At 44.5% G+C, this 27,381-nt stretch overlaps 1 protein-coding gene across 3 annotated transcripts in view; it reads left to right on the forward strand.

The window, feature by feature from the left end:
• GPR155 (G protein-coupled receptor 155) overlaps window positions 1-27,381 on the forward strand; it is a 104,182-nt gene that overhangs the window by 40,828 nt on the left and 35,973 nt on the right. For all 3 annotated transcript variants that reach the window (XM_068245469.1, XM_068245468.1, XM_068245470.1), the window contains exons 3-11: window positions 7,004-7,403; window positions 13,168-13,333; window positions 15,254-15,409; window positions 16,547-16,630; window positions 18,943-19,063; window positions 20,536-20,620; window positions 20,908-20,998; window positions 23,557-23,761; window positions 26,954-27,049. In XM_068245469.1, coding sequence (XP_068101570.1) covers window positions 7,004-7,403; window positions 13,168-13,333; window positions 15,254-15,409; window positions 16,547-16,630; window positions 18,943-19,063; window positions 20,536-20,620; window positions 20,908-20,998; window positions 23,557-23,761; window positions 26,954-27,049 — 1,404 coding nt within the window. The remainder of the gene's footprint in view (window positions 1-7,003; window positions 7,404-13,167; window positions 13,334-15,253; window positions 15,410-16,546; window positions 16,631-18,942; window positions 19,064-20,535; window positions 20,621-20,907; window positions 20,999-23,556; window positions 23,762-26,953; window positions 27,050-27,381) is intronic.

Raw genomic sequence — 27,381 nt, forward strand, 5'->3', positions numbered from 1 at the left:
TTGATTCATTTCACATATATAGCAGGGTCTCGAAAGTCCTCCTGTATTATTTGTGGTCACTACCTCGGGACGTGCATGCTATGCCTGCTGCCTTCCTTGGATGTGTAGGGGTGGTAACCGTTTCTTATGCTTCCACTCCGTACCGGAATCGAACCCTGATTCCCCGGCCATTACCCGTGGTCACTCACAATGGCACACTTGCCCTCCATAAGGTTCTCGCCTCCTTGAGGTGACCAACCTGGTGAGTCTCAGTGAAGGCACCATCAGACTTTCCCTCCATAACAGATTCTCGTTAAAGGATTTAAAGTTGATTAATTTCACATATACAGCAGGGCCTCGAAAGTCCTCCTGTATTGTTATTTTTGGTCACTACCTTGGGACGTGCATGCCATGCCTGCTGCCTTCCTTGGATGTGCGGTGATGGTAGCCGTTTACTTAGGCTCCCACTCCGGACCGGAATCGAACCAGGTTTCCCCGGCCATTATCCGTGGTCACTCGCAATGGCAGACTTGCCCTCCATAACTGATTCTTGATGCAGGTACTGAACAGCAAGCAGAACAAGTATTTACAAAACTAGATGTACCGTAAGCTTTAACAATGGTAGAGAAAGAACCATCGAAAGTTGATAAGGCAGTCAGACATTACCTGACATCACTGAGTGAGGAAGAGCACTCTGGCCATGGTGCGCACCAGTCCAGCTGGTTGTCACAACGCAAACAGCTGTTTGCGTTACACAGTGAGTTTGGTGTGTCAGTGTGAAGCAGTACTCTAATTACACTCCCTGATTGATGTATACACATGCAAGATGTTTTAAAGCACTTTAGGCCTGCAATTTAGCATTCAATGTGATTTCTGCCCTTAAAACGCTGCTTGCGTCCTAACCAGATTTTCCCCCGGGACTTTTGACGTGTATCCCACTCCGCCATGCCCCCCTCCAGGTGTTAGACCCCTTGAAACAATCTTTTCCATCACTTTTGTGGCCAGCATAATTTTTTCTAGTTTTCCAAGTTCGCCTCCCCATTGAAGTCTATTGCGGTTCGCGGAAGTTCATGCGACCCGAAAATCGGAGGTTTGGGCCATGTCTACAAATGTCGCACTTGCACATCGTCAAAGCGCATTTCCACGTTTTGAGTTTTTTTTTTTTCTGATTTAAAGGGGCACTATGGCGAAACATTTTAAAAGTTAAAATATGTGCTAACATAGACAAATAAGTATGTTTGTTTTTTCCAGAGTAAAATGAGCCATAAATTACTTTTCTCCTATATTGCTGTCACTTACAGTAGGTAGTAGAAATCTGACAGAAGTGACAGGTTTTGGACTAGTCCATCTCTTCATAGGGGATTTTCAGCTAGGCTTTTATTCTTTATAAAGATAACCCTAAAAAGGGTTTAAACAATGATGCTGGCCAGCTTCCCTGCTCGCTACAGTTTTTTGGCAGTTGGACAGAGCAGCTGCCATTCACTAAATGCTTTTGAAAATAAATAAATCCCTGAGAATCCCCCATGAAGAGATGGACTAGTCCAAAACCTGTCGCTTCTGTCAGATTTCCACTACCTATTGTGACAACAACATAGGAGAAAAGTAATTTATGGCTCATTTTACTCTGGAAAAAAAATGTACTTCATACTTGTATATGTTTGACCATATTTAAAATTTTTAATTTTTTTGCCATAGTGCCCCTTTAAGTGAACCTGGGCAATATAAAGTAGCATTGAAAGAGACACTGAAGCAAAAAAAAAATTATGATGAATTGGTTGTGTAGTACGGATAATTACTAGAACATTAGTAGCAAAGAAAATATTCTCATTTTTTTCAGTTCTATACCGTATATATATATATATATATATATATATATATATATATATATATATATATATATATATATATATATATATATATATATATATATATATATATATATATATATATATATATATATATATATATATATATATATATTATAATTTTTTTTTTTTTTTTTTAATATATAACATTGCATCATTCTATAATATTTGCAGTTTACACGCTACTCAGCATTCTAAATGATTTAACAGAGCAGGCCAGTGAACTTTTGAACTGTCCTCTGGAGAGAAAAAGAAAATACAGTGACTAAGGCCTGAAACACACCAGAGGAGTTTTTCAGAGCGTTTTGAGTTTTTAAATCTGCTGCTAATGTTATCCTATGTGTCTGTGCACACTGGAGCAATGAGGTTTTGTAAAAAACCCCATAGCATTACATTGGGAAGAGGTTTTGAAACCTCTAAAAGCTCTTCCCAATGTAATGCTATGGTTTTTTTTACAAAACCTCATTGCTCCAGTGTGCACACACATAGGATAACATTAGCAGCAGATTTAAAAACTCAAAACGCTCAGAAAAACTCCTCTGGTGTGTTTCAGGCCTGACAGTTGAGATACCAAGCTTCAGAAGACAGAGCTCTCTGCGACTTTGAAAGTCGAGGAGCTCAATGGCTCTTTTGCACAGATAACTGGCGTTTCCTAACTCTCCCTGTACTGGAAACAATATTAGACTTATGTCTCTGCTCCTAATGTTTTAGCTGTACTACACATACAAATCATCATTTTTTTTTTTTCCTGCTTCAGTGTCTCTTAAATAATGTGTGAAATCAAAGGTTACGCCAAATGCTAACTACATGACAAAATGTTTTTATTGTTCCAGATTTATATCCTGGAGATATATTTCTATATATTTATTTATATATATTCATTTTAAACCTGTTGGTTAGTATCAGGAGAAAGGCCCCTAGAGTCAGGAAGCTTCCTGCTTTTTGCGCTTTTCTAGTCATTCATATAATGGATAGCTTTAATGACCAATACAGAAGCCCTTCTGACTATATTTCCACATTCCATTATGGAGCTACTGCTCCAATATTTGGAGCAACTGCAAATTTAGACACCCGTTTTTGTTTTTTTTTCCAATAATTTTAGGCCTCCAATTCTTAAGTCATAACTCACCAAAATATGCCAGAATAAAAGCCTGGTAGACATTCTGCATATAAATAAGACTGGAATACAAAATTGTTGAATTACATTTATAAATACACTTAAATTGTAAAACTGTACAAATAAGGCAGGCAGAGAGTAGTCAAAATCCAGGCAGAGGTCGGTGCAGGCTGCAGACAGAGGGGGACATTTTATCAAAAGTGTCTGAGACAAAATATTAGTAGGTTTTTAGAAATCCATGCAGAACTGTCTGACATCCTAAGAAATCACTAAATAGTGCAGATTCCTTCTTAAACTGTTAAAAATAGGAATTAGGAAGGTCTCTCAGGCAGTGCAGAGTGTGAGACTAGGTTCACAGTGGGACGTTACAGGCGCACGTTAGTGCAGCCTGTAACGCAGCCCCACCGCACAGTAATGAAAAATCAATGGGCTGTTCACAGTGCCCACGTTGCGTTACATTGTAACGCAGCAAAGTGCTGCATGCTGTGCGTTCTACGTGGCTAAGCCGAGTTAGATTGTTTGCACATGCTCAGTCATGTTGGGTAGGAGGGGAGAGCGGCCGGGCACATGGCTAATTAATATTCACTGCACTCAGTGACGTGCAGTGTTTACTTCCTGGAGCGGCCGCTCTGTGCGGCGATTGGCCGGTCGGGACCACGTGATGCTGCATGCGTCCAAGAGTACACATCACGGCATCACGGACGCCAGAGTGAGCTGCACAACGCGGCTCACTCTGACGTCCACATCAGAGACCACCAGGCGTTGCGTTAGGGGCACGTTATGTGCCCTATAACGTCCCCTAAACGCAACGTCCCACTGTGAACCTAGCCTGAGGGAAATATTGTTGCTGAGGTAATCAACACATCTGCTGTCAGCAGGCTCTGAGTGAGGGGGGAGGGGCCCTTCACAGATCATGTCTAGCCTGCATTATCTGTATTGCTATTGAGCACTTCTTAATCTGCAGCAGTTTAGGGATGGATTTGTTCTTTTAAAGGATACCCGACTGGCATGTGACATGAGATAGACATGTGTATGTACAGTGCCTAGCACACAAATAACTATGCTATGTTCCTTTTTTTTCTTTCTCTGCCTGAAAGAGTTAAATATCAGGTATGTAAGTGGCTGACTCAGTCCTGACTCAGACAGGAAGTGACTACAGTGTGACCCTCACTGATAAGAATTTCCCTTTTTACCTCTTTCCTGCTCTCAGAGGCCATTTTCTGCTAGAAAAGTGTTTTATAGTTGGCATTTTTTTTTTGGGCCGCCTGGGTCCCCTTGACCAGTGCTGATCACGCAGGGGACCCAGGAAAACAAAGCGCGCAGTGGTTTTGGCTAGCCCAAGCTGAGCTTGGTTATATTGTATGTGTATATATATTGACTACTTTAATGCCTAACTGTTGATAACTCTGTTGCCTTTGAGAAAGCGGCAGGAGCCGCAAAACGGCTGTTAGGCCGTAATCCACACCTAATCCTTATCTGATATGCCTGTATTGCTAATGTGTTCGCAATAAACCCTAGCAAGCAGAGTTGGCGTGCCTTCTCTTTTCTTCACTACAGGCTTTCCGCTTTCGGCCTGAGTTCAGCTCTGGTATTACCACCGGGGGGTTAATACCCCATCAGTCAGTAAACCAAAGCTGCGGACAGTGTTGGAGCTAGTATGGTCTGTGTTCCCTAACCTCTGTGCAGTTGACTGTGTCTGGAGCTGCATTGCTGTTAGGCGCTGGCCTCTGATGACAAGAACCTCAGTTTTGTCAGCATTTAGTATAAGCCAGTTTTTGTTCATCCACTCCTGAAGCTAAGCTAAGCATATGTTTATTTTTGGGATGGCGTCTGTCTTGTCTGGTTTGAATGGCATATACTGTAAAGTGGGGTGTCATCAGGGCCGGATTTGTACTTTCTACCGCTCTAGGCCGTCTGTCACCAGCCCCCCCCCCCCCCAAGCATAAAAAAGAACAGTACCTGAAACCACAGTTCCTGAAACTACTAAAGGAGACGTCATACACCCCACTGTTCCAGCACTGGGTCACTCTCTGCTTGAATAGGTTTCTTAATTCTGCAGGCATGGGCGAGCGTGTCCATACAGATCATGCACAAGTAAGGTCTGTGCATGCCCAATAGAACTAAGGCACTTGTGCAAGGCTTTTTTTTACTTTACTTTTTGTGCACATTACTGGGCATGTGCGGACCTTACTTGTGCAGCCATGCCCAGTACAGATACACTCGCCCACAGTTGCAGTTGCATGCTGAAGAAACCTACTCACCACTGGAAAGGTTGAGGTATAGGAAGATACAGGAAGCCCCTGGACTACCTCTTCCCCCTCTATAGTGGCACCACAGCTGCCAGCAAGCCCTACACCCGCTTTATAGAAGTACCACAGCTCCAAGCATGCTCCTTCCCTCCATAAAGGCACCACAGCTCCCAGCATGCACCTACTCTTCTATAGAGGCACTACAGCTCCCATATAGTATTTGATTGTCCCCTAGGGCCTCGAAGACGGCTGCTGGGCCCCCGAAGCCCTTGCAGAACATTTTCAGTGGATCACACTCACCTGTCCGGCCCGCTTGCTCTTCTGTGTGCTTCATCCTTGTGGGCACCTCATCTCTGTAACCTAATGGCATGTACATACTCCAGTGGACATGTGCATACTCAAGACGGAAAAACATGCAGAGGAGCATGCTGGCCGGGTGTCTGTGCTTTGGTGCAAATACACAGAAGCTCCAAGGGACCATATTTCACTTTGGGAGAGACAAGAGGGAGGGTCACCAGATAGCACTGGGGCCCTGAGGGAAATCACAATACAGTACTACTGTATATGGAGGAGGTGCATGCTGGGATCTGTGGTGCCTCTATGGAAGGGGGGGTGGAGAATGCTGGGATCTCTGGTGCCTCCATGGAGGAGAGGAGCATGCTGGCAACTGTAGTGCCTCTACAAAGGAGGGGGGGTTGGGGTGCTTGCTGGGAGCTCTGAGGAGGAGGGACAGGCTGATAGCTTTAGCACCTATATAAATGGGGTGGACTTGCTGGGAGAAGTGGTACCTCAATAGAGAGCAAGGGGTCAAATAGGCCACCTAACGCTGTCGGGTGGGGAAAAAGGTGTCAGGACTCAGGAGTAGGACAGGTACTCACATGCATGCAGGCCAGAAACCGCATCAGGGACACAGAAGCATTGGGATCTTCCAGTTTCCTGCAGCCAGTGAAGGCTGCACAAGAATCCTGCTTCTCCCATGTGAGCTGAATTCCATTCAGCTGAGCAGTCTCACCTTCCCCCGTGCTTTGATGTGTCTGACTGTACAGGAGGGGAGAGTAACAAACAGCTGCCCTGCGTCTCTTCATTTCTGCAGGAAGTCGACGTTCTTCTCCCAGGCAGGCCAGGCTGAACTGCAGGCTCACTTAAGTTGCCTGCAGCTGTATGTGTGCTGCTTCTGCCCACCGGGATCTTCCTCCATGTGTGTCTGCAGACTGCAGCCCCGGCCATCCAGCCTTCCTGCACTGTTCAAACGTACTTTCAAAGCACCCGCTGCCCGCCCTATGATTCATTCATTCAGCTCACCGGTTACTCTCACCTCCACCATTACACAAGCAGCCAGCATGACATGAGGCAGTCAGACCTGCTCCGTCCGCGGCCAGCCGCCCTGCATCAGAGTTTGCAGAGGGCGGCTGCGGACGGACTGGGTCTGGCTGCCTCATGTCATGTTACAGTGCTGGCTGCATGTGTAATGGTGGAGGATAGTGGATCCGACGGCCAGAATGAATGATAGGGCGGGTGGCGGGCGCTTTGAAAGTATGTTTGCTTTTAAATAAAGTAATAAAATGCTCCCCAGCCGCCCTAAACCAGGGTCAATTATATGGCGCCCTAGGCCACGGCCCAGGTGGGCTTGCCATAAATCCGGCCCTGGGTGTCATCGGCATAGCAGTAGTATTTCAGACTTCCTCCTGAGGGAATTTTTTGTTTTGCGCTGATATATACTTTTAATGACTGTCAGGATTTATCGGAAATTACTGTTGGCGTGTAACTAATGCACTTGTTTCATTTTATTTTAGTTGATGCCTTGTACCAAACAACGTATCCTCAGTACCTCCAATATATCTATCTGGTGGCCCCTGTGTCTCTCATGATGCTGAATCCATTGGGTTTTGTTTTCTGCGAGATCCAGAAATGGAGAGAAAATCCCAGCGCCTCACAAAGCAAGATCAAGATTGTGGGACTTGCACTTTTCCGTGTCTTCCAGAACCCCATTGTTTTTATGGTGTTCATAGGCTTTGCCTTTAACTTTGCACTTGGTCAGAAGATTCCTGTTTACATGGAGAATTTTCTGGAGGGTTTGGCCAGCTCCTTTGCTGGATCAGCTCTCTTTTATCTCGGTCTTACGATGGTCGGACAGACTAGCAAGCTCAAGAAATCATCATTTGTTGCATTGCTGCTACTCATCACTGCAAAGCTGTGAGTATGTCTTTATTGGTCTTGTAAAGCATCTGATCTGACTTGGCAATGGTATGAAGATTATTAGTTTGTAGATTTACAGTGACCAACTCAGCACATTCTATGTTAATCTGCTTTTCAGTTAGTTATTTTTATAACTGCTTCCCTACCCACAGTTTCTCCCTTTAAAACTGCTATAAAAAGTTGGTTTTTTCTGCCATGTCAACAATACACTAAACCATGTTGTGTGCTAGAGGTGCAGTGTTTTGTACTGTATATTGTACTAGAACTGGTCATGTGACTATAGTAATTTTATCCTATAACAAAATATGCACTTTTACCGTATAGACTGATGTTGTCTAGATTTGCTTGCAATCTAAACCAGATTGGGTAAAACTTGTTGGTAAGCAACTGGGGTGAAAGCTCTTCACCCATGAGTTTGCTGAAGATACCAGTCAAGGCAGCAAAAATGCTTTCACACCCCTCATAATGGGTAATATGTCAAATATGGGAAAATGAAGTGCTAATTGCCTTGGGAAGAAAAAAAAATATATAAACGTGAATAACATAGCTCTCCTGTGGGTTGAACAAAATGGCCCAGGCTTAGCTTGTACATGTTTATCAGTGAACCTTAGGGTACCCATGATCCTCTTGCTAGTTCACTTGTTAGCCTTTTTTGGACCAATTATGGTAGGTACTACTCGCTGCATACATGGGACACCCCCTCAAGGCCTACACTTCTGAAGATACTTTTGACATGGTCATTTAACCAACGCAGTTTGGTTATTGTCAAGGTTGCTCAAAGCTTTACCCTTGCAGATCTATCCTGCTTCTATTTAATAATACTCGAGAACCAACTGCTCACATGCTACCTAATATAACCCACCCCTTGAAGGGGTTGCCAACACTGAATGAGAGCTCTGGCAAAAAGAACATTTAGGCTGCTTACACACAAGACGTTACAGGCGCACGTTAGTGCTCCTGTAACGCTTCCCCAACGCACAGCAATGTAACACAAGTGGGCTGTTCACACAGCCCACGTTGCGTTACATGTAACGCTGCACGTTCTGCGCAAAGTGCAGCATGCTACGGCGTTGGAGCGGCTATAGCCGCGTTAGACTGTTTGCACATGCGCAGTGGGGGGCGGAGAGGAGGCGGGGAGAGCCAGCTACAGTAGCCGCGCACATGGCTACTTAATATTCACTGCACTGGCGGGCGCTGATTGGCCGGCGGGACCACGTGATCCGGAGTGTCTCGCTCCGCATCACGTGGTCCCGCTGGCCAATCAGCGCCACTCTGGGAGACATTATAGGAATCGAGTCGCCTAACGCGGCTCACTCTACCGTCGGCTCTTGCAGCACCATACATTGTGTTAGGTGCACGTTATGCGACCTTAGCGTGGCACCTAATGCAACGTCTTGGTGTGCAAGAAGCCTTATGGTGTGCTTATAACCTGCTAATGGAAGTGACTTAGAGTGGGCCAATTTTAAAAACTTTCGCAGTACGAACTAGAAGGAAATGATGTGCCTCTCCCATCAGGTCCACAAGACTCTGTCTCTATTCTCTTGGATATGTACAGTATGTCTGCTCTGTCACTACAGAATGGTCACTTATATGTATGTTCAGTAACTTGCTAAAATCTTATAGCTTATGTCGATGGTTCCTGTGATTGTAACAACCCCAGGTTCATCTAAAAGACAAAAGGAGCCCAAGAGCCCAATGGTGCAGAATCCTGTAAGATTCAGAAAAGCAAATTGCTAAGGATGTATATACTCAAAAAGGTGGGTTGCAAATCCTTGAAACCACGGTCAGAGCAGACGAGAAATGAACCATCCCCGTTTGGTTTTCCAGGTCTGTGACAGGAACTGGGTGGTCGCACTCCGGAAGTTCTTTAGGACAACTAAAAAAACTATTGCCTCGAAAAGATGTATGACGAGACACTTAAAACAGGGTTGGAGGCGCCCAATGCATAAAGGATAGGCTAAAAAGCTGTTAACCTTATAAACAAAGAGGTAATCTTACTTGTCTTTAAGAATTTGGACCAGTTTATTGAAAAAGGTCTTTTATTTGAGCACATAAAATTGACAATGCATTTCGCGGGTGCTTGCCAGCTTTCTCAGGTCAGTGAAAAAACAGATGCCTTAACTACTATGGCTGTGTAGCAAGCATGAGCGCCTCTCTGTCCAGACAGAGCCATAGCCGTTAAGGCACCTGTTTTTTTTTACTGACCTGAGGAAGCGGGCAAGCACCCGCGAAATGCGTTGTCAATTTTATGTGCTCGAATAAAAGACCTTTTTTCAATAAACTGGTCCAAATTCTTCAAAACAGGTAAGATTACCTCTTTGTTTATAAGGTTAACCACTTATCAGCCTATCTTTTATGCATTGGGCGCCTCCTCCCCTGTTTTAAGTGTCTTGCTAAAATATTGGCACCGTATATAGCTGGCCTTTCACTTCACTAATCCACACCAGGTGTACATTTCAGCTCTAAGCAGGTGTAGATGAATTGTATCACACGCATGCCGGTCACATCTAGGTATTTCAACAGTGAAAGCTCTACAGTAAACAAAACAAAACTTAGAATAAAAGCACTAAGCATAACTTGAGGTACGTACACATGCACAGTTTGTCGCCCAAAGGGATTGAGACTTGATCCTTTGCCGCAGTGCAGGAGTCTCACTGTCTCACTGTGCTATGTGAAGGGGAGGAGGGATCATGGCGCATGATAGAGCGACTTCTGGCAGGTGGGTTAAAGAGGGGAAACATTGAACTTTGCCACAGATTATCACTTAAAAACAAGTACGATTATTACAAAATCGAATAAATGACATTGGCAGATCTCAGGACACCGGTACACATGTTCAATTTTCAGCTGAGATGATCTATTGTGTGTATGAGGCTTTGTGTAGGTTCACACTGTCCGTGTGTGTGTGTAGAAGGTGGCATAAGCCGATGCTGTACCTGCTCTAGTGATCCATGCAAGGCTTTCCCACTGCCTAGCTTAGGAAATGGCAATGCATTAGAGAGGACGTATTGAATAGTTGCATGAGAACTTGGGCTCTGTGGGATACAGATTTAAGTTAAAATATTGGTAATGTTGTTTTACAAATATTTTACTATTGGCTTTCCTATTGCCTAACACTGATAATCCCCACCACCCCTGTCCTAAAGCATACCCCATATCTATACACTGAACATTAACCACCTTAGCGGTATGGACGAGCTCAGCTCGTCCATTACCGCCAGAGGGTGCCGCTCAGGCCCTGCTGGTCCGATTTTGATGAAATAAAGTGCAGCACACGCAGCCGGCACTTTGCCAGCCGCGTGTGCTGCATAATCGCCGCCGCTCTGCGGCGATCCGCTGCGAGCAGCGGCGAAAGAGGGTCCCCCCAGCCGCCTGAGCCCTGCGCACAGCTCTAAGGGCTGGATCGGAGGCGTCTGACGTCAGGACGTCGGCTGACGTCCATGACGTCACTCTGCTCGTCGCCATGGCGACGAAGTAAGCAAAACATGGAAGGCCGCTCATTGCGGCCTTCCGTGTTACTTTTGGCCGCCGGAGGCGATCAGAAGAACGCCTCCGGAGCGCCCTCTAGTGGGCTTTCATGCAGCCAACTTTCAGTTGGCTGCATGAAATAGTTTTTTTTTAATTTAAAAAAAACCCTCCCGCAGCCGCCCTGGCGATCTTAATAGAACGCCAGGGTGGTTAACCCCCTTTCAAAAACGTTCTTTTCTAAATACAGAATGCTGATCTACTCTCCCTGGTTTTTACCCCTTTCATTTCCCTGCCATATCCTATCCTCAAGCACTAACCCATAGAAGCCTGTCCAGCTTTCTATCCAAAGCTTTGCTATAGCATAGTGGAGCCCCAGTGCCGGTATCCGTAGCTTGGCTATAGTCTAGCTGAGCCCCACCACTACATACTACAGTGTTTGCCGACACTACTGTATGGTAGGCGGACAATGAATAACAGAGTACCCAAACTAAACATCCACTGAACTTAGCCACTTTGGGACAATTTGCTACACTGTTGCCTAAAACCAGCTATTGAATAGACAATCACCGGTGTCCATGTAGATAACACAACACACCATAGCTTCATGTTTTAATTGCTGTTTATGGAGTTGGCTTGGTTAGCCAATGGGCTGTGTACCAAATTCAACTGATCTAAGCATTAGAAGATGAACACAAGGGATCATTGGAAAGATACTTAATAGGAGAAAAAAAAACAAAGCTGTCCTTTTTATCTGAAAAAAAAGTCAATTTATTATTTTAAAAACCTCTAACTTTCCTCAAAATAGCTTGATGTGCAGATAAGTACCGTATTTTTCGGACTATAAGACGCTCCTGACCATAAGGGCCCATACTCACGGGCAACTTTTTGGCCTGTCGCCAGCACACGGGAGCGTGTGCGCGACAGGCCGGCGACAGCTCGTCGCCAGGTCCCTCCGCATACACACGGCGGAGGGACCTGGCAACTGATGCGGCGGAAGCTGTTGCTCCTCCCCCCGCCGGAAGCCCAATGTATTTCTTATCTTGTTGCTGTCGCTAGTCCGCGTACTCACGTGGACTAGCGACAGTTGCGGCGGAGTTGCGGCGGCGACTGTCTCCAGGCGATTGAGTTCAATCGCCCGGCGACATCAGCGACGAGCGACAGTTCGGGGTGCGCGCCCATGCAACGCCGCATACTCACGGGCGACCTGTCGCTGCAACACACACGCGCGCCGCGCGTTGCGGCGACATTTGTAGCCCATGAGTATGGGCTATTAGACGCACCTAGGTTTAAAGGACAAAAATTATATACTAAACCTGGTGCATCCATGGTGAAGAGGCATTTTGTGGCTTATGCCCCCTTTGTACACCCTGTACCTCTTGAGTCTCCCTGTGTCCTTTTGTCCCCTTTGTGTCCGCCTCTGTCCTCCTTGTGTCCTCCTCTATGCCCCCTTGTGTCCTCTGCATGGGTGCAGTATAAGGAGTCCCTGACATTGCGGCGGGTTGAATGTTCGTATTGGCAGGTGGTCACAAGTCAGGAACTCCCCGCATTTGGACTATGACGCAGTGACTTTTTTTTTTTTTTTGACCCACTTACGAGGGAAAAAAAAGTGAGTCTTATAGTCCAAAAAATACAGTATGTTCCACAAGATGAATGAATAGCACGACAGCATCAGTCTGTTTTGGGCTTCCAGTAACTTTTTTTTTTTTTCTTCTTTTTTCCCAAGGACAATTTGTATAAATATATAGCAGAACAATCAAGTTTTCCTAGATGGAATAGGCCATCCAGAGTAATTACAGCAAAAGCTGGGACAATCCCAGACGGTGTTCTCCCCAGAAATTTTCTGGCTGGCATGAAATGGTAGCCAGGTGGCATGAAAAAGTAGCCGGGTGGGGCAATATGAGAAAATGCAGGGCTGGTGCTTCTGTCCGCAACTCTGCTTAAAGCATAGGAGGAGGTGAGCCGATGACAGCCAGGTGCTCATTAAAAACTAGCTGGGTGGAGCACCCGGCTAAAAGAGCATGGGGAGAACCCTGCCAGAGCACACAAGGACACTGCACCACAGCTACGAGTTTTTCAAATAGTTGATCACTTTTTTGCAAATCAAGGGCAGTTTTGTTCTTTTCTTCAAAAGTACTCCCCAGTACAAACTATTGTGGAAAGACATGCAGGTCTGTAAATCTCCATAAATGTCTTGTAGCTTGAAATTTTTTTATTTATTTTTTTTGCCATTCGTTTTACTTTATGGTCATATGCACAGATATGGTTTATTATATTGTGCTCTTGCTTCTTTCAGGCTGGTGCTGCCTCTCATCTGCAGGGAAATGGTGGAACTGTTGGACCGGAGTAACTCCGCGGTTAACCACACAAGTTTATCTAACTATGCATTTCTTTATGGCGTCTTCCCAGTAGCCCCTGGTGTGGCTATTTTTGCAAACCAGTTCAACATGGAGGTGGAGATTGTACGTATTAATAAAGATTAAGGTATTTGGGCTCGTAGCACTGCATGGTTGTCTGCCCTTTAAGGCTCGGTTCACACTGGCAATTAGTTGCAAACGGATCCGTGAAAACTGAACTGATCACCTGTCGATCGGATCAGTTTTCCCTTCGTCGCCGTTTAGCTGCTTCCGTTCAGCCCCCCCGCTCCCCCCATCAGTAAAGTGGATTGTTTTTGCTTACAACGGTCCATTTCTTCACTAGTGTGACATGTTCTGTTTTCTCGTTACCCCCAATGCATGGCTTCAGTTTTCCGCTCCGCTGGGCTCAGTGGTCCATGAAAATGACTGCAGGAGGAAACTTGCGGTATGTTCAGCGGGTGGGGCAGAACTAATCCGTTCGAATGGATGGATGTAAACGAATCCATAGGTTAACATTGGATCCATTCACATCCATTAGGTCCGCGAACAGACTGTTTTTTTTACCGCCAGTGTGAACCGGGCCTAAGAGGATTTTCAGTGTTTTTTGCTTCTCAGCAGTCTTGTCTGATCTCATAATGAACAGGAAACATTAGAACCTGTCCAGTACATTGAAACATGTGGTAGATTTATCAAAGCAGTTATGGATGTTTTTAATACCCATTTCATCACAATTTGAAAACAGTACAGTAGTAATCCGCTTCTGTTTTGAGAGTAAATTCATCACTTGCAAAGTAAGAAAACAATCCAATATTTTTACATAAAAATGTGGTACTGGTAAGGGTGAAAAGGGAGTAAATTTTTTTTTTTTTTGCAGAAATAAGTAGTAGGTAATAATACCACTTCCATTGCATGTGCATAGCGGTCTCCCTGATGGAAGGGACTTTTGGCTTGTACAGTAAATGCTGTCTTGTTCCTCACATAATTCACTGCCATTAGTTACAGCTCTTCCTTGTAAAGTCCAGCCAGCAACCATACTGTGAATCAGAAGAGCCATGTGCTTGTATGAAAGCAAGAGTGAGTTTTAGCCAGGGCTGTGGAGTCGGTAAAAAAATCTTCCGACAGACTCCTCAGTTGATGAAACCTCCGACTCCAGGTACTCAAAATTGCTCAGACTCCTCGACTCCGACTCCACAGCCCCTCAACAAGCATGCAGAATAGGTGCTCTGACTGAAGTCAGATTGGATTAGCTGCATGCCTGTTTCAAGTATGTGATTCAGCCACTATTGCAGCCAAGGAGATCAGCAGGACTGATGGGCAACTGGTATTGTTTAAAAGGAAACCTCCATATCCCTCTCAGTTAAGGTTCCCTTTAAGCATATCTGGATTGACTGACCTAGTTCAGTCCAACTTACCCTTAGGCTGGTTCACACTACCAGCAGTGATTTGAAAAGCACTTGTTAATGTAATTCTGTGGGTGATTTAAAAAAAAAAAAAACAAATCGCATTGCTCAAGTGAGAACACACACAAAGAATTACATCAGCAAGTGCTTCCAAAAGCGCTTGTAGTGTGAGCCAACTCTTTTGAGTCCTGCTATATAGAAGTTTACACAAACTCTATGGACACGTCACCTATGTGTCCGGGGCACTCAGGAGTGAAGAGAGAGGAAGCGGGGAGAGAAGACTCCGGAACCGTGCCGTGTACAGGTAAGCGTAGCTCCTGCTGCATCACTCGTTGCTAGCAACACACTCCTGATTGACCACCAGAATTATTCGTCCTGCATGATTGACTGGATCAACCACTTTTGGCTGAAAATCGGTCGATCAAGAATCATTTGCACCATTGAGTTCTAGCTGTTCAGTCAAATGATTGAATCACTCGGATATCGATGCAAAAATTCTACGGTGTATGGCCACCCTAACTTTGCTTTTGTTACTTGGTGCTTGATGGGTAAGAATGCTTTTACATTTGTTATTATGTTCTGAAAAGTTTCCAAAAATGTTGATGCCTGTGCTTTCCTTCTCCAGGTAACTTCAGGTATGGTGATCAGTACCTTTGTATCTGCTCCTATCATGTATGTCTCGGCCTGGCTACTGACTATTCCTACAATGGATCCTAAGCCCCTGGTGTCTGCTTTGCAGAAAATCAGCTTTGATATCAGCATCGTCAGCTTGGTTGCCTTGGTAAGTACTATTCACATTTTTTTCATTTTACTTACCTTGGTGGAAGTAAAAATCAGAAGAAAAAAATATACTAAACCTGGTGTGTCCATGGTGCAAAGGAGTCATGTGTATTTTCTATCCCCAATTATTATGTCTGCTTGTACCTCATGTCCACCTAGTACCTCTTGTGTCCACCCGGTGTCTTCCTCTGTCCTCCTCCTGTGTCCTCTTCTGCTCCCCTGTGTTCTTGTCTGTTCCCTTTTGTCCCTCTGTGTCCCCTTCTCTCCCTGTGTCCTCCTCCATCCCTTTGTGTCCACAGACTACTACAAGCCGCATACCTGCAGCAGTCATCTGCCACCAGTCACTGCTGTTGTGACTTGGCAGCTGACCAGGCTGAGGGCGGCATTGGGCGGGCTGTGGCTGGAACAAGAGGATTCCACAGAGAGCCGGAGGAGAGAGGCTCCTGACATGGCTGCTGCTGATTGGTGTGCAGCCCTGTCAGTCACAGCTGCCGCTAAGTGACTGGCGCCAGCGGTCTCTTGGGCGGGATCACGACACCATGATTGGGCCAATCGCTGAACTCACCAACCATTTTTAAAAGTTATGCATCACCCATTGACTTACATTACTTCCACTGCCACAGAAGTCGACCGGTAATGTGCTGTTGACTTTGCAGCGGCATGGTGAGGATTCAGAAGCTTCCAACACAATAAGTGTGCTAGGCCCCCTTGCATTGCCATTGCGTTACCCTGCAGAAAAAGGGGCCTTAATAACAGACACTGTCTGCAGATCAGCTTCATGAGACCTGCAATGTAGCCTGACCTCATATGTAATGTTTGTAATGTAATGCTTACAGTACAATGAGCATGCTGTGGGAGGGACCGTGACTAGCTCATTTAAAGGAGAGGAAAATGAGCTCGCTGGGCCAGTAATTGGAGCATTTCCCAGAATGATCACCAGTCACTTGAGAGGCACAACTCTTCAGATGTAATGAAATCAAGCCACATGTTTAAGGATTGTTCAAAGCTTTTGTTTGTTTTATAAATTCTTATCCACCTGTTTAACATTTCTGAGATTTTTTTTGATTACGAAATGTACACAATTATTGCACATAATATCTATTATAGCATCTATTTCTACCTTCCTTTATCTCTACAGATCTGGTCTCTTGGTGTTTTACTTTTGAGTAAAAAGTTCAAACGACTTCCTCATTTGCTTACTACTAATCTGCTTTTTGCACAGGTGAGTCTTGCTTTGAATTGTTTTACCATTTTTGTTAGCTTTTTATTATGGATGTAAATCAAAGTACAGTTGGGGTATTGAGAACATACATTGTAGAGTATGCTGCAGATTTACGCAGGGTTCACAATTGAGGGAATGGAACATTGTTTCCCCACATGCAGAATTGCACCAGATGTGACAGCCCATGTTAATCAATGGGGTCCTTCCCATCTAAATGCGGTTCCTGCAGGAGGCAGAGCCTGGTGACCATTTGTATACCTCCTACAGCACAGTTTTTGGCTATGATTAAGGGCTTATTGAGTGCCTGTAACACATCAGCTATGACTGTCTGTGTGTTTAAAATAAACCTGATGCTTTTACCTAGAAGCTGATGTGCCGATTCTGTCCTTCATGCTGCATGGCTCGTTTGGTGGTGTGGTCTGCCTGGATCCTGCACTTATGACTGAGTTGAGCGGTTGGTCAATGAGCTGCAAATAATGCCAAGAAAATGCGGGATTATGCACATTTTGCATGCAAGTATATGCAGCTTGAAAATGGACCAATCGAATCCTGCTGAGGTGGTCGATTGGTCTATTTTCAAGCTGCATATTTCTGCATGCATAATTTGCATAATCCTGCATGAATTTGGAATTATTTGCATCTTATTGACCATCCCTAGTAGGGAAATCGTACCTCCCATCTTTTTGAGATCTGAGAGGCATATTTCACAAACTTCTCTTCAGCTAAACTTCTCTAGCACACGAGTGAAATTGACCTGTTTTTCGTGAAATTGACCTGTTTTTCGTGAAATTGCATTATCACAGGAAAATGAATTGTAGTCATCAGGGAAGGCAACATTGGTGTGGTTGAAAGTGTTCTCAGGGATGTAGTGGGCTTCAGATTTGCCTGTAAGGCCTAAAACCCACTAGAAGCCTTTTCTAAGCACTAGTGATTTGAAAAGCTCTTGGTAATTCAATGCTATGGGGGATTTTTATAAAATCCCAATGCTTAAGTGGGATCACATCCATACCTTTTTAATTAGCAGGAGCTTTTCAAACCACAATTGCTTAGAAATGGCTTAGTTAAGTACTGCTTGTGGGTTCCAGGCCCAAGAGTTGGGGAAGCTTCTTGCAACTAAAATGTACCTTTTTACTTGTGTAAAACAAGGTAATACACGCAAAGCAAGAGTATGTTAACTCTTAAAGTGAATCTGAAACTTTATTTAAAAAAAAAAAAAACAGACAAAAACAGATGCTTACCTAAAGAGAGGGAAGGCTCTGGACTCTACAGAGCCTTTTCGTTCCTCTCCTCATGCCCTTGTTCCCCTGCAGCCTCCTCTGTTTAAAGTTACCGCCGCGGGAGGCTTCGGAAGTCTTAGGGAAGATTGGTGGCTCTGGTAGTGAGCAACGGGAGGAGGTGGGAGAGGTCATAACGGTTGGCTTGCGCTCCTGCCAGCACCATAGTTTGTGAACAAATTTGTGAGTCGTGCGACATTTCCAATTCCTGCATCTAATGTGAAAATGTACTTAATGGCACAGTCCCCTTTTATTAACCACTTAAGTACCAGCGGTCTCTGCCCCCTTAAGGACCAGAGACCACTGGTACCAGAAACTGCAATGAAATTGGCTCCTGACCCGCTCACAGGGCTCTGTCATCATAGATGGCAGGGCGACTGAGCTGTGGCGGGGAGATAGCGGCATGATCACCGGGAACAGCGGGAACACGTGGCGGCGGCAGTGAGTTGAAATCCTACGCACTGGCAGCCACATCTGCATCAAAACAGGGAGTAGATTTCAACAAGCAATGTCCTTAAGTATTTAACTGTGTAAATTCCAAGAGGTTGAATAAGTGCTTAAGGGCCCATTCACACTAGCGCAATTGTAACCACATGGCAGTAATCTCACTGCCGTGATTGCTGCCGTTTTGCCACTTTCAAGTGTGAATGGGCCCTTCAGGGAAACTGAAGTGAGTGAGAGAGATGGTGGTTGCCATGTTTATTTCTTTTTAAACAATACCAGTTGCCTGGCAGTCCTGCTGATCTGTTTTGCTGCAATAGTGTCTGAACACACACCTGAAACAAGCATGCAGCTAATCCTGTCACACACCTGATCTGCATGCTTGTTCAGGGTCTATGGCTAAAATAAAGAGTATCAGCAGGACTGCCAGGCAACTGTTTAAAACTCTCTCTTCAGGTTCCGTTTAAAAACCACAGTCTCATACGAAAGACATGCAGGGTGAAAATGCATTGCAAGGATATTTTGCTTTTTTTTTTTACACACTGTTGTGCCAGATCTTGGTGTTTATCTCCTTCATTTTATGTCTACTTTCCTTAGCTTATTGCCTGCATTGGAATGATGTTGTGGAACTTCATAATAAAAGAGATGAATGTGGTGGGACAGATTCTGGTCTTTGTAATCTTATACAGCGCTCTCTACAGTACATACTTATGGACAGGTATTTTTTTTTCTCAATACACATCCTGTGCTGCACAAAATTGTGACTCTTACATTTCTTAACTGCAGTACTGATTTGGCGGCCGATCGACCATCCGATACAATAATTATCGAATCTGATGTAAATCTGAGCTGCCAAAAGCATGTCCTATCGAAGATGTGACCAATTTCAGGCCGAAATTGGTCGGATGTATTGAGTTGACATACTGCAAGATGTCGGCCAACATGCTCAGTCGGTTGTGTGGTATGCATAATTGGGAATTACTAATGCGGTGGAAACCCCCGGCCACTGTCATCGTTCTATAGATGTACCCCTGTACCCCTGCGTTATATACTTTACCTCTCCGCCGCCTGCCAGACTCTTCTTCTGGACTCTTTCCCCACCATGTTATTTCTGGCGCAACCACGTGGTTGCAAGAACCTGGAAGAGGAGTCTGGCAGGCAGCGGAGAGGTAAAGTTTTGATGCATGGGCGTAGGGGGGGCTTTCCCTACCTCTGGTGCCCTCGATGCCCGGGGGGGGGGGGCATCTGGGAGTTCTCTTTAACCTCTTGAGCCCCAGAGGTTTATACCCCCTAGTGACCATGTCATTTTTTACAGTTCGGTACTTCACAACTTTAACGATTTATTGCTCGGTCACACAACTTGGCACCCAAATTAATGTTACCTCCTTTTCGTCCCACAAATAGCTTTCTTTTGATGGTATCTGATTGCTGCTGCTAATGTACAAAAAAAATAAAAAATAAGTTAATTGGCTCTAGACTACGATAGGACATTTAACCCTCCTGGCGGTACGCAGTTTCTGAGGCTGCGTCCGCGGGAGGGATTTTTTAAAATAAAGTAGTTGTAACCTTTGTAGCTAGCACTAGGCTAGCTGTCGTTGTCCCCCAAGTCCCCCCGCAACCTTCTGATCCCCCCGATCGCCGCCGCTATACGTTACCTAGCTGCGATCCCGTGAGAGCTGCAACCTCCCCAATGAGCTTGTCGCCGCTATGGCGACGATCGGACATGACGCCTGACGAATGAGGGGATCGGAGTGGAGGGACTTAGGGGACACTGGTAGCTAGTGAAGTGCTGGCTACAAAGGCTAAAACAACTTTTATCAAAAAAAATCCCTCCCGGGCAGAGAAATCCTCTGCGGCGGCTACCCCGAGTGTAGCTCCCATCAAATCTCATTCCTCGCTAGGTGACGCAAATATGCGAGGGAGCCACCACCATTCCGCGTTAGGCAGTCGGCTAGAGGTTAAGAAGTGGACCCTCAGATGCTTGCCCCCTTATGAGTATAGGTGTACTAATGTACCCCTTACCCATTTCCTCAGAGAGTTAAAGAAATAAAAGCACAACAACGAGAAAAGTTCTTAAATATTCTTAATTAATCGAAATAACTTTTGAATTAATGTTCCCACGACCGTTTGTAAGTCAGGCATTACCTATAATAAGAAACTCCATACATTTCCCTTTCCCTTTTCTTCCAGGACTTCTCTCATTATCCCTGTTGCTGCTGCAGAGGAGAAGAGTTGAGAAAATCCCTGTAGCGTTAATAGCTTTAGCTGCTTGGGGGTAAGTGTCCTCTGGTATCTTTAGTTTTTTTATTTGAGGCTGTGTGTTCTGTCTCCTAGTGGTGTCTTTTCAGAATGCACCATGCATGTGAATCCAGCAAGGATGATTCAAAAATAAGACTGTTCAGCTTTGCTGTTCATACAGATTACAGCATTAGACTTGGGCTGTTAATGCCACTAATGAGGCGTTTACCTGAAGATGGATTGGGTGGCATAAGTGTAAACTGTAAATGGTCATAGTACCATTGTGATAGTGTGATCTATAAATTTATTTTTTTCTTTCACCAGGATCCCCGTCTTAATAATATGTGTCCTTGTGAGTGTTGGGGAACGTAATGTGGACAGCATTGATTCTGCTTTCTTCTATGGGAAATCTCAGGTATGTCTATAGAATTCCTTCAAACAAAAGTGAGCCCCCAAAAAATCTGATCACTACTATGATAGTGGTGTATACCATGACTATAGGGAAAAATGCAGAATGGTGGTTTTTAAATGGGATATCTCTCTGGGCCAGTCATTTTAAGTAACCGTTATTAAAGCCTCTCACCGGTGGGGTACCTGGGGCATTTGACACCCGGTGCTGTGTAATAAATGAACACCCCTGAACCCCCCCCCCCCCCCCCAAAAAAAAAAGGAAAGTGAGTGCGGCATGCTAAGTGTCCCACAGCGGGAAATGGGTGAACCTCCAGAATCATGCTTAATATTGCAATGTTACCCACCAGAACCACACGTAATAAGGCAGCCTCGGTCAGGCTGTGTCTGCCTTGCTGACACTCAACATCATTCATGCAATGTGTGTATCAGTGAGTGTGGAGGGGGAGTAGTCCTCACTGCCCCTGCCATGGTGACACCCAGAATGGCCCTTTCCTGCCGACACTCCCTTAGTTCGCTGCTGCCTCTCACTAGCATGCGTTATGTTCTGACATTAAGCAAGGAGGCATCTGTAGCTCCAGCCTGTCATCAAGGCAAAGTGTATTACTCTGTGACAGATTTAAATTTCTGTGTAAAATTCCAATTGTATAAAAAGCACCAGTTTGTGCAGCTGGAAATGCTGCAGTATTAGAAAAGTCTGAAATTTGAATCCCTGCATACAGGCCCATCACTTCATGAAACGGGAAACCAATGGGTTGATGGGAATTGTAGTCTAACGCGCTGCCCAGGCATTAGCAATAGACGTGCTGAACCTGCACAGCTGATTCCTTCCCTCAGCATTAGCAGCAATAGTGAGGATGTCATTGCTACTTTGGGTGCAGACTACAGGAAGTTTGACTTCCTTTCAAGCAATTAAATGCATATGTTTGTATGAGCAGAAACCATCTGAAATTATGATACGAAACACACTTTGTAAAGTTATTGGAGGAGATCAACTTTAGCTAAAAACGAAACTTTTATTTTGTCATTAAAATCATATACACTGCTTTGCTAACTAATAAAGTGACTAGTGACTAATAAGCAGTAGGGGGGATAAAGTATGAGAAAATACACCCACAGCATTTGACTGTAAAGTTGGGGGGATATGAACAACTCAATCCTGTCCATAACCCCACAAAAAGCCGAAAAATGTTTTGCACCCTAAAAAACAGAAGCTTCATCAGGGGTAAAAGGTGCTAACAGTACTGAAGTACAAGTGCCCTGTGCAAATGTTACATTAAATGTACATATATACGTATAGGTGAGCCAGTATAGTTGCCTCCAGTATAGGTTAGCCAGGCAGGTGCCTCCAGTATAGGTAGCCAGTATAATTGCCTCCAGTACAGGTTAGCTAGGTAGGTGCCTCCAGTATAGGTAGTCAGTATAATTGCCTCCAGTATAGGTAGCCAGTATAATTGCCTCCAGTACAGGTTACCTAGGTAGGTGCCTCCAGTATAGGTAGTCAGTATAATTGCCTCCAGTATAGGTAGTCAGTATAATTGCCTCCAGTATAGGTAGCCAGTATAATTGCCTCCAGTACAGGTTAGCTAGGTAGGTGCCTCCAGTATAGGTAGTCAGTATAATTGCCTCCAGTATAGGTTAGCTAGGTAGGTGCCTCCCGTATAGGTAGCCAGTATAATTGCCTCCAGTACAGGTTAGCTAGGTAGGTGCCTCCAGTATAGGTAGCCAGTATAATTGCCTCCAGTATAGGTTAGCTTGGTATGTGCCTCCAGTATAGGTAGTCAGTATAATTGCCTCCAGTATAGGTAGCCATTATAATTGCCTCCAGTACAGGTTAGCTAGGTAGGTGCCTGTAGTGTAGGTAGCCAGTATAGTTGCCCCAAATATAGGTTAGCTAGGTAGGTGCCTCCAGTATAGGTAGCCAGGCAGCATAGGTGCAGTGGTGGGGGAGAGCGGGCATAGTATAGTAACTGACCTTCCTCGATCCCCACAGCCTCTTTCTACTTTCTCTCCCAAGCGCATGTTGCGTTGGTACCGGCGCCCTCTGTGATGACAAGTGGTTACATCATCACAGGCGGCGCTGTTACCAACGCGACAGATGTCTGGGAGATGAAGTAGAAAGAGGCTGCGGGGGATCCTGGAAGGTGAGTTACTGCGCTATAATTATACACGCGGAGGAAAATTATACGGGTAAAAACTCCACTTTGATGATTATGTAATAGTCATGCCCCACATCGTGATTTCAATTTAAAAATGGTTTATTGTGCAGCCCTAATTTGAAGTCACATAAATATAACTCTCAGGCTCAAATACCAGCCACACACACTTACTGATCTCCTTTTAAATGGTGTTTTGAAATTGTTACACAGTTTGATGCGGGCCCTGGGGCGCCTCTTACTCTAATAGCAATCTGTGTGTGACGGCTGGAGTGGGAGGAATGGGGACACACATTGGTGTCTCAGCCTTGGGTGCTGGAGGGCCTTGTCCCTGCTCTGCTTGAAAGGATGTGGATGAATCTATTGATTCACATACAGTATGTAATGTCTTGTTACTGTCTTTTTTCAGATTATCAGCACAGCCGTGATCCTGTCAGTTAGTATACTGCTGTCTGGCACCTCTCTCATGTTCATGAGTCGGAGTGGTCAAGATGACAACTATCAGGTGCTGAATCAGTCATCCAACAGCAGCATAAACAGAACAGCGGAGCTCACAAGCGAGTCCAAGCCAGACAGTCCTGTAGAAACGAGCACACCTCCTAATCAGAGACCTGGTAAGAAAAGCGTTCAGGTCTATAAACCGTAGACAAAGGTGATTTCAAAGCATTGTTCATTAAAAAACAGTTTGCATTGTTACTTATGCTCAGGGCTGTGGAGTCGTGGAGTCGGGCAATTTTGGGTGCCTGGAGTCGGAGTCGGGAAAAAATGCTCCGACTCCGACTCCTAATGAATTTGTAACTGTAATTAAAATAGAAAATATGATAAAATGTTCTATTTCTCAGATAAGTCATTAAAAATAATGTATATATACAGTAATAGCTGTGCTTAGTCCACAAAAATGAAATAAACCAATCAAAATTAGTTACTTGTGCTGCTTCAATAAAGCAGTCCCCGTATTTTTAAGGTCAGATATACATATCTGATTGTGACTGTATATATGATGTGTACACAGGAATCTCTTATATATACTAAATAACATCTATGCTGTAAGAATAAAGCCTGATGTGTAGCTGTGTCACTAATAGAGATGGTCAACGAGATGGAAATAATTCTGCATTGATGCTGATTTATGCAAATGTATGCACTCCCTTTGCTCATGAAATCAAATAATTTGATATGTTGTTAAAATTTGGTTTGGTGACTACAAATTAAAGGGTTCCTGAGACGGATGAAAAGTAAAGTTTTATACATACCTGGGGCTTCCTCCAGCCCCCTTCAGGCTAATCAGTCCCTCGCTGTCCTCCACCACCCGGATCTTCTACTATGAGTCCTGGTAATTCAGCCAGTCAGCGTTGTCCGGCCGCATGCCGCTCCCACAGCCAGGAACATTCTGCACCTGCGCAATAGTGCTGCACAGGTGTAGTATGCTCCTGGCGGCGGAGTGTGTGCATGCGCACTACACCCGACTGGCTCAAGTACCTGGACTCATAGCAGAAGATCCAGGTGGTGGAGGAGGACAACGAGGGACTGATTATCCTGAAGGTGGCTGGAGGAAGCCCCAGGTATGTATAAAACTTTAACTTCATCTGTCTCAGGTTTACTTTGTCACACAGTAGTACTATACTCTACATATGCACTCCCCACAGAGCTGCAGGGAATCCCTTGAGAATGCTGTGCACATTGAACACAGAGGTGTTGTCTGTCACCCATAAACCTTGTTCAGATTGTGCATGAAGAATGTGTAATAGAGGAAGAATCTCCTCATTCCCCTGCAGAGTACCTGCACATCATTCTTACATGTACCCACAGTTACATTGCCTAGGGCCTGATAGATGTTCTTTGTTCCGGTTTGTACCTTTTACAAGTACTCTTACCAAGGACTAGTTTTAGTCTAAAGGGAATAAATATAGTAGTCTACATATCCTTTTCACTTCAGTTGTCTTGTAAAATTCCTAAGCGTTGGCAGTTAAGAGACGAATTTCATGTTACATACTTTTAATCAACAAAATTGTAATATGCAAATTAGAGGAGTCTGAGCCGGTGGAATCCTAAACTGAGGAGTCGGAGTCGGTGGATTTTTGGACCGACTCCACAGCCCTGCTTATGCTTCTTATTCCAGCATATTGTGAAGCTGTTTCTTTGATTATAAAGTCAAATACGGAAAGTAGCCCAACTAGTACTAACACAGGGTTTAAAGGCTCAGGCCTAGTGGGGTGTGATTCCGTTGCGGAAACCACGTAAATGAATTTGCATGCGGATGTGAATTTGTATGCGTTTGTATGCAAATTTTAACGTGAAAACACATGCGGTTCACCTATTTTCGTAACTATGCGGTTTTTTTTTTGTTTTTGTCAGTGCCTGTGTGCTTTTACATTGATTTTTTTTTTCTCGTGAAAACTTGCACAAGTTCGCATGGAAAATCACATGGCAAAAACTCATGCGATTTTCCTATTCATTACATGTGAATCGCACACTATGCTTGTGATGTGCAAATTCTGATGGCTCTGCTGTGCAGATTTTTTTCTGCACAGCCCACCGAGCAGATTTTTTGCCTAGTGGAAACAGACGCATTGGTTCTGGATGCTTGCTTGGCTTAACAAGGGCGAAAAGGGATAATTTGCATATTTAGTGGTAGTGCATTGTGGGTAACCACAAATGTTCACTTACAACTGAATTATTGCAAATTTCCTTCTGTTTTAAGAAGGCAATTACACCAAGCTTTGCTTTGTTAGTAGGAGGGCTTTTTGGTTCCTTTTATCCCCCTATACCAGTGATGGCTAACCTTGGCACTCCAGCTGTGGTGGAACTACAAGTCCCATGAAGCATTGCAATACTCTGACAGCTCTAAGCATAACTCAGGGAGGCAACGGCATGATGGGATTTGTAGTTTTGTCACAGCAGGAGTGCCAAGGTTAGCCATCACTGCCCTATACATTCCTAGTAGTTTGGGTCACCCTGAGCTGCTTGGTTACTCGGTTAACTTGTACTTCGTATGGGAATTTGCATGCAGATTCGCGCTAGTGGAAATGGGCCCTTACATTTTTTTCTGTAGATATCTTCCATAGGAGTAATGAGCAGCTCCTGAACTTTCATTTCACTTGCAATATAGCAGCAGGAAGGTGTATTGACCTGTGCCTATAATAAAGGCTCTGGTTAAAAAGGGCGCCAGTTCTAAATGATATTGACGTTATAGTTTATTAAAAAAAATTTCAGGTAGGCAGATTAAGCATCTATGGTTGGAGACTGTGCTGACAATTCTTGTTAGAAGATTTCCAGAGATCCGTATTGGAACACGGTGGTGTAGGTGTTAGCTCTCTCGCCTTGCAGCGCTGTGTCCCTGGTTCGAATCCCAGCCAGGCCACTGTCTGCACGGAGTTTGTATGTTCTCCCTGTTTCTGCGTAAGTTTCCTCCAGGCACTCCAGTTTCCTCCCACATCCCAGAAACCTACAGCTAAGTTCAGAAGACGTTGTAAGATGTTGCGCAGTATAAATACTCGATAACAATAAACGTATTATTCTGTCCACTAACATCCAGCTGTAACTAGAATATGCATTTGTGCATAACTGATAAATAATGTAAGTTAACTTTAAATATGAGTACTGGATTGCCATCTCTAGTCTGGACATCTGCTTTGCTGTGTGCTTTCATAAAGCTGTGTTTTCAGAAAGCACACAGAGGGGTAAGCTGCCGCAGTCTGAGGCAATCCAGTATTTCCAGGAAAGGTTTGTATGAGATGTACAGTAGGTCTTTCTAATGCATTGGCTGCAGCGCAGTAATAACACTGTGTGATGTCTCCTCTCTGCAGAGATGTGCGCCTGTGGTCAGGAGAACGGAGATGTGTGCCAGTCTGTGGACTTCATCAATTCCCTGAGTATAAATGACGCTCCCAGCATAGAGGATGGTACAGTATCCACTGTCTTATGTACACAGATGTGTCTATAGCTCCCCCTACTGCCCTGTTCTGTTACTGCCATCACCCCTTTTTCTAGAGTGTTTAGATTCATTTCTGTTTATTCCTGATGAAACATTATTGCCATAAACGTCTTGTGTATGTTAAATGCTAAATTCAGAAACCTTTTTCTTATATAAATTTAATAGAAAATCAGTTTTTTTAATTTGTTTGAAAAGCTTTGCAGAAAAAAGTTGGAAAATGAAAAAGGAAAATACATGAAGGACATGTGCACATCTCCTTAGCATCCTCTCTACCTGCTCACTACACCACTCTGTCGGTGT

The sequence above is a fragment of the Hyperolius riggenbachi genome, chromosome 7 (genome assembly GCF_040937935.1).
Source record: "Hyperolius riggenbachi isolate aHypRig1 chromosome 7, aHypRig1.pri, whole genome shotgun sequence".
Lineage (NCBI taxonomy): Eukaryota > Metazoa > Chordata > Amphibia > Anura > Hyperoliidae > Hyperolius > Hyperolius riggenbachi.